Genomic DNA, 13,267 nt, shown 5'->3' on the forward strand with positions numbered 1-13,267 from the left:
TGACAATAGGCAAATGCTCTCAACCATTATAAAGAAAGTCCATCAAAAAACAACATGAATTGAATGCCTACTCATTGTAAAATGCTAGGTCATCTAAGGAGTAATAAAGAGTTTGGTTGACATAGTCCCTGCCTTCAGGAAACGTAAAATCCAATCATGAAGGCCAAATAATTAAATGCATGCAATATATAATGTATCGCTTATGTATACATGTCTGTGTGTGAGCCTGAACTCAGGATTGTACAGAACAATCTGGAGGGAGGCAGAAGGAGAGGGTTAGCAAACTTTTTCTGTAAAGGGCCAGCTAATAAATGAATGTTTTCCAATAAAACATTATTCACAACAATCAGGAGTAGGGTGGATTTGGCCTGTGATCTGATTTTCTGACCCTTAGCTTGAGTGCTTTTAAATTCAGTTGTAGTTGAAGTCATAAAAGAAATCCAAGACACTTAGGTTGGATTTACAGATTACAGCAAAGTTTTTGCCACTCATCAGTGAACAGTGGGATTCATATGTTCTAGCCCATTGGTTAAATGTTTAAGTTCACCTGGGTTTTCCTTACTGGGGAATTACTGACCTTTTAATAGAGGTCTGTTTAAGTCATGTGGTGAAAACACTAAATTAATTATAAGCCAGATAGGTTGCAGACTTCCTTTATATGGATGATTGGGAATATTTTTGAAGCACTGCTTCTGCAGTCTCTTTGTACTTCCTTGCTCGTAGACATTGACGAGTGCCAGCACCGTCATCTCTGCACGCATGGGCAGTGCAGGAACACCGAGGGCTCCTTCCAGTGTGTGTGTGACCAGGGTTACAGAGCATCCGCGCTTGGAGACTACTGTGAAGGTAAGAATTGTGTCCGGTTTTGCAATCATAAAATGCCAGGATCAGAGGGAAGTCTGAACATCATCTCAGCCTCTGTCCTTGAGCCCAACCTGATGGCTTCACAGTGAGAACGTTACATCCCTGCAAAGTATTTTCTCCATGGTCACACAGATAATGCAAGGAAGGGAGTAGAATCCAGGCTTTGTTCTGCTCGGAGCTGTCTTTTACAATTGTGCCAGCCAAAGTTGTAAAGAAGCAGTTTAACTTTACCAGCTATCGATGGTTTGTCCTGGATGCACAGTTCTGAACTGTGACACCTTATTTATGCAGGACCAACTCCCAAATGTTCCAAATAAGTAAATACAGCTTAACTTTCCAGATAACTGGAAGGTTTTTAAGAGCCAAATTTTAATTCAATTTTGGGCTTTTTGCATAAACATTTTCTAAAAGATATTGCACGTGTAGAGCACTGTGGGGTTGTTAACCACTTCCGCTGCCTGCCACGGCGGAGGACCTGCCTGCAGTCCTGTGTAGGGAGAGGGGACTGTTTCCTCCCAGCGCGCTGCTTTCTTCCCTTTGCCACCAGCCTGTCCCTTGTGAACTTTCTGTGTCCAGTGTCCACCCAAGCAACAATTTTCTTTTCAGTTCACCTCTTTTGCTGCTTTTAGAGCCTATCAGTTGTGAAACCGGAAATGTGAGCAGGGTTGTGCCTCACATGCACAGTGAGAGTTTTTGAGGGAGGGTCTGAACCCCACCTTTGGGAGGAGTGGGTGAGCTTTTTAGGGAATGGTTTCGTGGCACATATTTCAGTGGTCTCAAATGCTTTTTCATTCTCAGTCCAGTTAATTGGAAAGATCCATTATAGTTTATAGCATCCTGCATTTCTGATGGGCAACTTGGCACCGCAGTTAAAAAGTGGCTGAGCCCTACCCTGCTCCTGGGAATGTGAAATGACCCAGCTCTTCTGGAGGGCAACTGTGGCAGAGTTTTGAAGGTCTTAAAATATATACAGTTTATGAATCCGTAAATCTACTTCTGGGATTTTATTCTAAGGTGATAATGTTCCTCAAACGGTTAATAACACCAATGAAAATATATACCTGTTGAGAAATAGGCAGATGGTCAGATGAGTGATAAATCAATATAATAAGATATGATTATGTCTGAAAAAGTGTGTTTGGGGACCTCTAAAGTGTAAGTAAACGTTAATGATTTGACATAGTGGCATTCTGAGGTGGAAAGGGCAGTCGTGTTGGGGAGAACCAGTCGTGGAAGAATCCGTTCTAGAACTAAGTAGGTGGTAAGGTATATGGTAAGGAGCTGAAAACCTAAACTGACCATCAGCATCTCTTCTGCCCTGATTCCTGGCCAAACCAAGAAGGTAACCAGGCCATTGATTAAGTCTTGGGTAGTTCATATTCATCAGAGGGTGTGTTCCTCTGGTTTGGCTGTTTTCATGTGTAACCATCTTATTCTAAAAATATCCATTACATGAAAAATCAAACAAAACCTTTTTAGCCAACTTGTTCTTCATTGCTAATGTATATGTTTCTGAGTTACAATCATGTTCCATAAGAAAGCTGCTTTTGGAATATGTAATCAGGCCTCTTTCTCTTAAAGTCAGGACTAATTTCCCTTGTGTTCTGGGTTATAAATAGGACTGGAGTCCATCCAACTGATTCAGAGCTCCCTTTGAAACTATGTTAGCACTTCAGCCTGCTAATTCCCAACTAGTTCTGTTTTTGACCCTCCCCAGTGGTATTTAGCCACAATTAATGGAGCTGCGACTGTTCACATGCCTCTCCCAGCTGTGGGAGGAAGAGCCATCTTCCTTGTTGGCTTTTATGTTTACATGTGTAATTTTCCTCTAATAACTCTGGCAAAGACCTTGTTTTCTTACGGCATTATCCTGTAATCCTCCTGGCCTCCTCGTAGAGTCAGACTCCCATGTGGTGTGCTCTTCTCTGCGTGCTGCTTCCTCCTGCATGTTCAGTAACCCTCAGTCCGTGATGATGGGGGGGGACTCACTTGTCCTGGTTCTTAGAGGTCTCAGGCATCTCAGCCTTCAGAGGCTGTGCCTCGGCCTTGTTCCCCTCCCAGGCACAATCTTTAATCCTGTGTCTACCTTAACCTTTCCTCAGCCCCCCGCTGAGGTTGCTCCCTGCAAGTCCCTTACAAAGCCCAAGAAGACGACTCATTACTTACTTTGTCTTCCTGTAGCCCTTCATTGTTGGTCATTTCTTTGTGGACAAAATCAGAAAAGGTGGGGAGATGTGATAGTATTTCTGTCGTTTTGATATTTCTTTCCAAGTTGGAGTCATTCATTTATTCATTTGTCTATTTGTTCAAATATTTATTTAGTGGCAGATTTGTGCCAGGCACCGTTCTAGGCACAGTGCCTACAGCAGTAAACCAAACAGAAATTCCTGCCCTCATGGAGCTTACATTCTAGCGAGAGAGATAACAATAAACATGCTGAATAAGTAAACTCTATACTTGGTTAAATGGCAATAAATGTTATGGAGAAAAATAAAGTAGGGTAGATGAGTGGTGCCGAAGGAGGGTGGTGATTTTAAATAAGGAGGCAAGTGGAGGCTTTCCTGAGACAATGACATTTGATTATTTATGGGAAGAGCGTTCCATTCAAAGGAATGGCAGATGCAAAGGCCCGGGGGCAGGCTTTGTGGAAGAGATGAGGAGCTCCACATGGGCACTTTCAGCTTTTGATGCCTACAGTGAACATTCAAAGGAAGGTATCTGAAAAGCAATTGGACCCTTGTGTTTGGAATTCAGGGGAGAGTTCTGGACTGGGAGCCATCAGCACATAGGTAGTGTTTAAAGCCATGAAATGGGGTCACCAAAGGAGTGAGTGTAGTTAGAAAAGCAGGGCCTGGGCCCTCCAAGATTTGGAATTAAGGAAATAAGTAGGAACCAGCAAAGAGAATTGAGGGAAAAGTGGCAAATGAGGAAGGAGGAAAACCAGAATCCCAGAGAAGAAAGTGTTTCACGGAGGAGGGAGCACTGTGTCGAACAGTGCTGCTAGGTTAGAGGAGCACCAAAAATTAACCTTGGGAGTTTTAGTAAGGTAGAGGTCTTTGGTGACCTTGACAAGCTCAGTCTTGGTAGAGGAGTGACCAGGATTCACCCTTGTTTTCCTTAAAAACCTGTGTCCTAAATCCTAGGAGGAATCTGTCTTTTCATACCACCCCACTGGTGGTGAAGAACAATCTCTTGTTGGGCTGCCTTAACGTTTAACCTACTCTTTTGTGCTTTGAAAGTAGATAAAGATCTTGCAAAAAATTTTTAAACTAAACCTGTCTCAAACATAATGCACAGAGTTTTTAAATGTATATAATTATTTATAAACAATGTGTTTTTCCCTCACGTTCATCATTTCTCTTAGATTTTGGAAAATGAATGAAAATCACATTACTCTTTTTTTTTTTTTTGAGACAGAGTCTTGCTTGGTCACCCCGGGTAGAGTGTAGTGGCATCATTATAGCTCACTGCAACCTCAAACTCTTGAGCTAAAGCTATTCTCCTGCCTCAGCCTCCCAGAGTGCTAGGATTACAGGCGTGAACCACCCACCGCGCCCGGCCTCACATTGCTTTAAAGTAGTGTTAACAGAGCTGACCATGCTTCCATTATGCTGAGGCAAACATTTAAGTTATGGAACATTTTTCTTGTTGCTAAAATTCTTATTCTCAGGATTCTTCTTGATCTTTTTCAAATTGAGATTTTTTACACAAAGCCAGTGATGAAATATACTTCTTTTCACTTTGTCTTCATTTCCTACAGAGAAAAGCAAGAAAAGTGAATCTGAAAACCGATCCTCTACTGTACACCCGTTAGAATAGTTGTGGAGCTGTTAGAATAAATACGGAACATTTGGAGCTCTCATGCTGCCATTGGGGGTGTAAAAAATGGTCCAGCCACTTTAGAAAATAGTTTGTTCAAAACTTAAACGTAGACTTACTTTGTGATCCACGCATTCTATGCCTAGGTGTTTACTCAAGGGAAATGAAAGCATATGTTCACACAAAGCCTCACACATGAATGTTTATAGAAAGTTCATTCACAATGGCCAAAATGGAAATAACCCCAAATGCTTATTGCAAGGTGAATGGGTGAGCAAACTGTGGTACATTCATACAATGGAATACTACTCAGCAATAAGGAGGAGAGAACTGCTGACACACAACAATGTGGATGAATCTCAAAAATGTTATGTTGAGCAGAAGCCAAATACAAAAGGAACAAAAGGGAGCCTCTTGGGGTGGTGGAAATGCCTATACCATGACTGTGGTGGTGGTTACAAGGATGTGTACACATTTGTCAAAATTCACTGAGCTGGACTCTTAAAATAGATGAATTTATTGTATATAAATCATACTTCAGTGAAGTTGGAAAAACACATTAAGGAGAAAGCGATAATCTGCTTTAGTGGAGACAAGGTCACGTCGGCTATGCTTTATGTTTTAGGGTCAGTATTCGGGGAACATTTTAATTCTGGGTGAACACTCATCATCATCACTTGTTTTTGTTTTGATAGAATGAAGTGATAAGGCACTCTCTTGTTTCTCTTTTGTTTGCCCTGTGAATGGTACAGAAGCCGGTTAACTGGTTGGTTGGGTTCTATGAGTAAAATTTAACTCCGTGTCACCATATTGGCACCAGATGGTGGGGCGTGTAAGAGAGACCGCAGCAGTCTGCACTTCACCTCCTCCTGGCGTCTCACATGTATTTTAGCAGCGGTCGTAATTATTTGCAAGAAATGCCATTAAATGCCAAATTCTGAGCAAACAAGGTTTTTGTTCCTTAGCTTTCTTCAATGTTAATAGTTTAAATCCTGCACAGACACAACAGAAGAGGTACTCATGGAGTGTGTTAGGAATAATGAGCCCTGACTAGGAGTAATGTAATAAACATCCCTCGAAAAAGATCTGCCCGACTTTCACACAGTGAGAGGCATCACTGATTGTCTCACATTCTCACAGTCAAAACTCATTATTGGTTATGGATACCACTTTCAGTTGCACATACACTATGAAGATATACATTTTTAAAAATCTAGGCAAAACCTGTTTGTGATAGCTGCTGAGTAAGTGACATCAACCAGGCGTTTGATTTTGCTGATTTGCCTTCATCCAGAAGTGCCTCTTCCTCTCCCTCCTCTGTTCTCTACCCTGCCGTCAAGACTCCAAGAATACATTTTTTCTGTCACATGAAGCCTCTTTTGACCTGTATGATGTCTTTTCTCTAAATTCATATGACCCCTTACAGTTGGTACTATTCTTTTATCAAATAATTATATTTTGTGACAGTTCTTAAGTTAAATTGTTTTGGATTTATAAAACAATTTAATACCTTATATGTTTATTTTTATTAATACAATATAGTTTGTTTTTTTGAATAAACGTTTTTCTTTGGGGGCAAAGGCCATGCCAAAAACTTTAAATCTTTCCCATAATGCGTAATGGGAAATATTTGTATATAAAATATATATAATGTAATATATATAATACAAATTACACATATGATATAATGCATGTATAAATAGATCAAGCATGTTAGGTATGCTTGAGATATACTTGACAAAATATATTTTTGAAATATTTTTATTCTCTATCATCACCAAGAACGTAACCAAGTAAATTTTTACAGAATTTTGACTTCTCCTCTTCCATTTAATTTCATTTGATGTTTAAAACTTCCCTTTATTGTTCAAGGCTGGAATCCTTTCAAAATGTTTCATTTTTTAAAACTTCTCTAAGTTAAAAAATACTGCCATGCATTTAAAATTATGCATTGTAAATGAGATAAAAATAATGTGCCTTTATGTGATAAGTAAAAGTGTCTAATTTTCTAATATATATTTTATCTAGTCTTTTAAAATTTTTAAATTGGTTTCTAGATATCAATGAATGCTTGGAGGACAACAGCGTTTGCCAGAGAGGAGACTGCATTAATACTGAAGGCTCGTATGATTGTACCTGTCCAGATGGATTCCAGCTAAATGACAATAAAGGATGTCAAGGTACTTCTCCTTTTTTTAGTCATTATTTGCATCATTCTTCAATTCTGCAATGCATTCTGAGGATAGTATGTGGTTTTGCCACTTGATTTATATATAAATAATCTATGCCGATGTGCATTATTCGAATATCTTCCTTGGGTCTGCGTCAAGCATGGGAAGGTATTGCTTTGTCCGGCACCGTGTCAGCAGAGCTCATACATGTCAGAACTGTGTCCTTGCTGTGCATGGTTCTGTGCTGAGACAGCCTATACTTTGCTCCTCTTTCCATACGCCAGCCTTGGAACTGGATTCTAAATTATCTTTCCAGCCTTTTTATGTCCTTCATGGGCATATTTTATTTTTTCCCATAGTTGATGTTTATCTGTCCTTTTCCCGATCCCTGTTTTTATCCAGTACCCACCATTGCTTTTTTTCCTTCCTAAAAAACTTCATTAATAATTTGATCAAAATTATGAAGGATGAGGTTTTATATATTTTCAAGATGCTCTCACATTTAGTCTCCCAAACAGTACAGTGGACACAGATAATGGTAAGAACACAGTCACACAACACAGGTACTGGTAAGAACAAGCTCAGTGACAGCTTTAATTGAGCTTCACCAATGTGCTGAGTACTGTAGGTATCTCTCAATTCGTACAGTAACTTAAGAGTTAATTTTTCTTACATTCATTGTGCACATGAGTAACTGAGGTTCCAAAAAGTTAATAACATGCTCCTCTCTCACAAGTGGTGGAGTTGAGATTTGAACCCAGAATCTTTTCCAACTATTCTTCCCTGTATAGCCACACCGATTATTGTTACATTTATAGTCAAAAGAAAGATGACAGTAAAATTAAGTGATTTTTCTCACAGGATAACGCATTGAGTCATTTTGACACTGTGGCTAAAAAATTAGATTGTCTAGATTCTATGTGCCAACATTTTTAGCTATAACTGCCTGCCCCACAAGTTTTCCTGGATGCATTAGTCTTAATAAAGCTATGCCTATATTTTCCATTGAAAACTCACACTTATATTTACCTTTACATCTATTTATTCTGATACTTGGATAAGTGTTATTTTTTTTCTTATTGTTTCTCGGTCATGGAGCTGTGTTAGTATATCCCAAGGTACAAATAAATAAAAGATTGTTGGGGTTATTCTTTATCCACTGTTACTGAACATGTATGACCTTTTTATTCAGGATTGTCATAAATTATATCTCCTCTTACATGTTCCACATAATATTCTTGAAGGAGAAGACAGTGTCTACTGTCTAAGATGTGGCACTGACAGAGTATTATACCACACTGTATCAGTATCCACACCCTACTGTGGCACAGAGAGAAAAAAGACAGGGACCTTTGCCTCAAGGTTTTGAAAAATTAATTCCATTACTGATCCCAAGATTGAAATATACTGCTATGTACCTCATTTGATATCAAGTATTTATTTGCCATCATAAAGCATTAAGGTGAATTTAAATTTTTCAGTTTTTCTAATGCAGTAATTGAATGTGCTTGCATTTAATGTAATAGAGAAGGAACATTTGAATTATAAATTTATGTGAGAATATTTCCACTTGGGACTTTTACATTTTAACAAAATGAATCTGGATTCATATAAAAATATCAAGAGAGGAAAAAAGAAGAAGAAGAAAAGAAAACTAAACATGAATCCTGTTTTTATTACAGGCTTTTTGGCTTAAAAGCAATATTTTCTTTTCTAATTCCTCTGTTGTCATGATTTCTTTTGGCCAAATAGAGGCAAAACCCAAGTTTTAGTATGAATGGACTAAAGTTTCATATTGCAAATTTTATAACTTCTAGAATTAAATCACATGGAACTAATTTAGTGATCTGATTCATTAATTGCACTACTATATTCTCTCAATACATAAAATTTGTGTCTGTGGTTTGATATCAGCTCTCAAATATGTGACTGCTCCAAGCATATGGGGGTTTATTGACTATCAGTCACTATAACATTGACTTCATTCTCTGTCACACTTATTCCTGTTTTCCAGAATAAATTAATATGTCTATTTGAAAAATGTAAATCCAAATAAATGAAAAGCATTTGTGAAGCAAGTCTTGGAATTGTTTAAGGAATAGTGTCTATGAATTTGTTCATCACTTTCCTTCTCCTATTAGAGGCTGTTTGTGATCACATATATATTCACCTTGCTTTGAATTATCTCTTTTCACGCTGTCACTGACAGCAGCTTTGTGATCTTTCACCCTGCCAGTAGTTACTAGCCTGTTTTTCTCTAATCCCATGATCATGCCAGTGTTCTGTAGATTGGTGTAGATTTCACAGTTTAATTCTGAAAATGTAATTGATGGCAATGCTAATAACCATGGACATGTTTGAATAACAATGTGTGGTAGACATAGCCTTTAAACCTTACCTAACATTCTGAAGATACTTCCATATACAGTAAGCTGTTTTCAATTGGAAATGTGTGTAAGATTCTCTTTCTGCCGCAAAACTAATGACGATATACAGACTGTATGGAATTTCCATGTTAATAGTCTCTTTAGGAACATGGCAGGATACATTTGAGATTCAAAACACAGTTCAGTTTCACGTTTTGACTTACACATGCCAAATTGTGAATTTCTGTGGAATCTCGGACCCATGAAAGAAACCCAATTTAAATATAGTCTGGCTTTCAGCTCTGAGTTACTAGCAGCATAGTTTAGAAATGCCTCAATAAGTACAGTCCAAATTGAATGCATATGTTTCTCTAGTTCCAGATATTCATGTTGTTCTTTCTTAGCAGTTTCCTGGAAAAAAAGTCTGGGAATTCATCTTCAGTTCCTGTCATCAAACTGTTTAGACAATTATTTGTTAATCAGTGACTTGCTTTGACGCAAGAAGTTTATGCACATTATTCCCTATGCAAAGTTGCAAAGCAGGTAGCTTTTAAGGGACCACATTGAGGCATAGGATAAAATAAGAAGGAGGTCCTGGATAGCTGCGGGGGCTTCACAAGATGGATGTGGATTTTGGGCTTGAGCCCCAGCCCAGTGGAACTTTATGGCACCTTCTTGCCCGGATATCAGTAATTTTATAAAAGAAGTAAAGAATTTCACAGAGTGAAATCGTATTGAGAAATAGACAAGTAGAAAATGATTCATTGGTCTTCCTTGAAATAGCTGAAAATTAGTGAAAATAACAAGAATGGGAGGATTATTAAGAAAATATGAGTAATTACTGCTTGGTTTCTTATTTTGGTTCAGCAATGAATAGGCCAAATAGTCTGAATTATGTGGCAGATGGAAGGGTAAAGAGTTCAGGATTACTAAAGAGAGATGGATAAATCAGTAATTGCCAAAATTTCCATCGCATAATGAAATCAAGTCAAAAAGAAGAGCCCCAGGAGATCATGGATGCAGGGAAAGTGGTGACTTTATTGAGGACCACTCGCTTGGTGGCTCAGCATGTTCTAGAGGTCACGAGGAAGAGCTCATAATCTGTACCTGTCCCCTCTTCCTGTTAAGCTTTACAGTGTTTGTGTGGGTTCCTGTACTGAGGAACTCTTTAGTAAGAGCTGAAGGAGGGCCCCAGAGACTTAAGGAAGATAGGAAAATGACCTTGGTGGGGCTACCGCCTGGATGGTGCTAAAGATGTGATCATTTTTATGACCCTAATTAACCAAGAGAACCTTAACCAACCACTGATAAGTTAGTAGAGAACGAACATAACTGAGAAATTTTGTGATGGACAAACATTCCTAAGACACTGTCACCTAGGAGTTAGGAACTCAGAGGTAAAATATGCAGTTCTTCTCAAGGAGCGATCAGTATAATGAGGGACAGAGTGAAGCAACAATTAGGCAGCTCGGTGTATCGGTACCATTAGGAATAGGTGAACCATTTTCCAGGTGTTGTACGTTGTCATCTTGGGGACTTTTAGCCAACATAATTAGAACTGATGAGAAAGACCATTTCACTTACACTAAATACTCCATATGCTGTCACTGTTTAGGAATTCCTCGTGACCCTGGCCGCAGGGAGCATAATTACCCACATCAAGGACAAGCTGAGCATAAAATGGTCAACACAAGTTTAACTACTGCACGATCTGTTTATGAGTCTTCATAACAGTAGCTACCACTTTTTGACCCTTAGTTGTATGTTAGGCATTGCAATAAGCACTTTATCCTCCTTAACTAATTTCATCATCACAAAGCCATGCAAATATGAACTTCCTTGGTCTAAAAGACCTTCTTTTACTTTTATTTCTCTTACTCATTTTCAGTGAGATATAAACTGGAGCGTATTTCATGTATATATTCAGACATTTGTGAAGTGCCGTTTATGAGCCAAATATAAATAAATAAGACATGTCCAGCTTTGCCCTTAAGCAGCCTACATCCTAGGGATGAGCAGGCAGGGATGTAGCAAAGTAGTGGTTGTAACAGGGTTGTGTGCATAGTGATGGCAGAGGACAAAGGAAGACACAGCATTCCCACCAATGAAGAGTATTTCTCGGAGTCATTCATTCAATTAGAATGTTTCTCAACCCTCCAATATGTCTAAAATAAGGGTAGCTTGGAGCTGAACCTATGAAATTGCTGTTTTTGTAGGTCAGAAATGGTTGAACATTGGCTATTTCATGAGTCAACCTAAATAGTTTTCCTCTCATGACAGGTTCAACTTGTCTGGTGGTCTGTTAACTGGACAAATGGTACAGTATTGCCACAACATAAATATCCAGCCATTTTGTAAGAGATATTCTTTACTGTATGTCTGATAGCATATGAAAACAAAACAGATTTTTTTTCCAGTATTTGAAACTGTCTTTTAAATTCCAGATATTAATGAATGTGAACAGCCGGGGCTCTGTGGTCCTCATGGGGAATGTCTAAACACAGATGGTTCTTTTCACTGTGTCTGCGAACAGGGTTTCTCAATCTCTGCAGATGGCCGTACGTGTGAAGGTAAGATAAACTGCAAGGAATCGTGTAGTTATTGTGTGATAAAGCAGAGAGGAGATTGCTCTCTATTTAAACAGGCAAAGTCTTTAAGATACTAAGAGGTGCTCATAATTCAAGGCTTCAGAGCATATATGCTTCAAGGTGACTCATCCCTGAAAGCGTAGTTCAGGGGTTGCTAGGATTTACAAATAAGATAACCTAAGGTTATGATGGTGGAAATTCTCACAGACGCTTCCACTGCTGGTGCCGAATTAATGAGTGAAAATGTGCAGGGACTGATGACTTTAAACCCGAAGGAACACTGTGGCAGCTTCCCTGTTGTAACCCAAGACTCTGCCTGTTTTGATTGTGTTTCATGGAAATCATCTTGATCATCCTGTTTCTAAAAAATAATGTCTTGCTTGATTTCTCTGTATCATTGTGAATAGAGATTTTCTAGAATTATTCTCCTAATATCCTTGTTTCTAAGCCAGTATATTTACCTATCAATATTTATTATCCCCTAAGAGCTAATTAAGTTGTAAGACATTAAGATAACACTGTTGGCCTCCTGTTTGCAACCCTTGTATGTTTGCAGAGATACAGCACTGGTTATTTTGATAAGATTTGTGTTCTTGGTGACTATTATAGTTTGATAAATTGAGGAATCATTTATCTGAACCATTTTAAACATAAACTGAGAAGATTCTCCTTAATTACCATTTCAGTTCATCTCTTTGGGAATCTAGGTTATTGAAACCCAGCTATATTTTGAAGAAGTAAATCATAAAAGTTCTGTTCTGGGTCTAAGATGGAACCCAGATTCGTTGCTCTAAAAAATAGTGCAACAGGAAGTGTCTGGTCTCCTTGCTAGTACCACAATGGAACCAAGCCGAGGCCCAGCAACCAGGTTCATCTGAAACTAATTATTATATTGGGAGGAATACACGGATTTTATAAAAAACAGGAGACTGTTGAACTTGCTCTCCTGCTGAGCAGACAAAACATGGATGCCAGATTCAGCTTCAAGTGGAAGAGAGATAGTGCAGGGTAGGGTTTGAGCAAACAGATTGAGGGGTTTGGAAGGGATCAGAAGTTGGGAAATGGCGAAAGGCATCATAATAATGTGGGCGATGAGAGATTTACAAGGAATCCACACTTCAGTGGTTTGAGTTTTCTGTTAATTTTATATTTAGAGCTCTGAGCCTAGAGCTTTTAGAAAGGACACTGTGAATGCGTACATTTTTCTGGAGAGATTACAGTATTCCCCAGCTAGTCCATCTAAGTCACTGATGAAACAGACCTGCAGAATCCCTGAATTCTGGGAAGATGCAGCTGTGTTTCCTTGGTTAGCTCTCAGTTATGCGTGGTAAAGGCTGCCTTCACTGAGAAATGGTCCGAGGTATAACTGCTGATAAAAACATAAGTCAACTCATGTGCTTACTGGTCAAAGCTATTGCTCCAGAAAAATATACCAAATATATAAATATATTCATATTTA

The 13,267-nt window shown here is 38.7% G+C and overlaps 1 protein-coding gene across 9 annotated transcripts in view; it reads left to right on the forward strand.

Moving 5' to 3' along the window:
- The window catches only part of LTBP1 (latent transforming growth factor beta binding protein 1), a 379,098-nt gene that overhangs the window by 294,830 nt on the left and 71,001 nt on the right, over positions 1–13,267 (forward strand). For all 9 annotated transcript variants that reach the window (XM_045549354.1, XM_045549355.1, XM_045549356.1 and 6 more), the window contains 3 exons: positions 724–846; positions 6,741–6,863; positions 11,665–11,790. In XM_045549354.1, the coding sequence (XP_045405310.1) occupies positions 724–846; positions 6,741–6,863; positions 11,665–11,790 (372 nt within the window). The remainder of the gene's footprint in view (positions 1–723; positions 847–6,740; positions 6,864–11,664; positions 11,791–13,267) is intronic.

Source organism: Lemur catta, chromosome 4 (assembly GCF_020740605.2).
Source record: "Lemur catta isolate mLemCat1 chromosome 4, mLemCat1.pri, whole genome shotgun sequence".
Lineage (NCBI taxonomy): Eukaryota > Metazoa > Chordata > Mammalia > Primates > Lemuridae > Lemur > Lemur catta.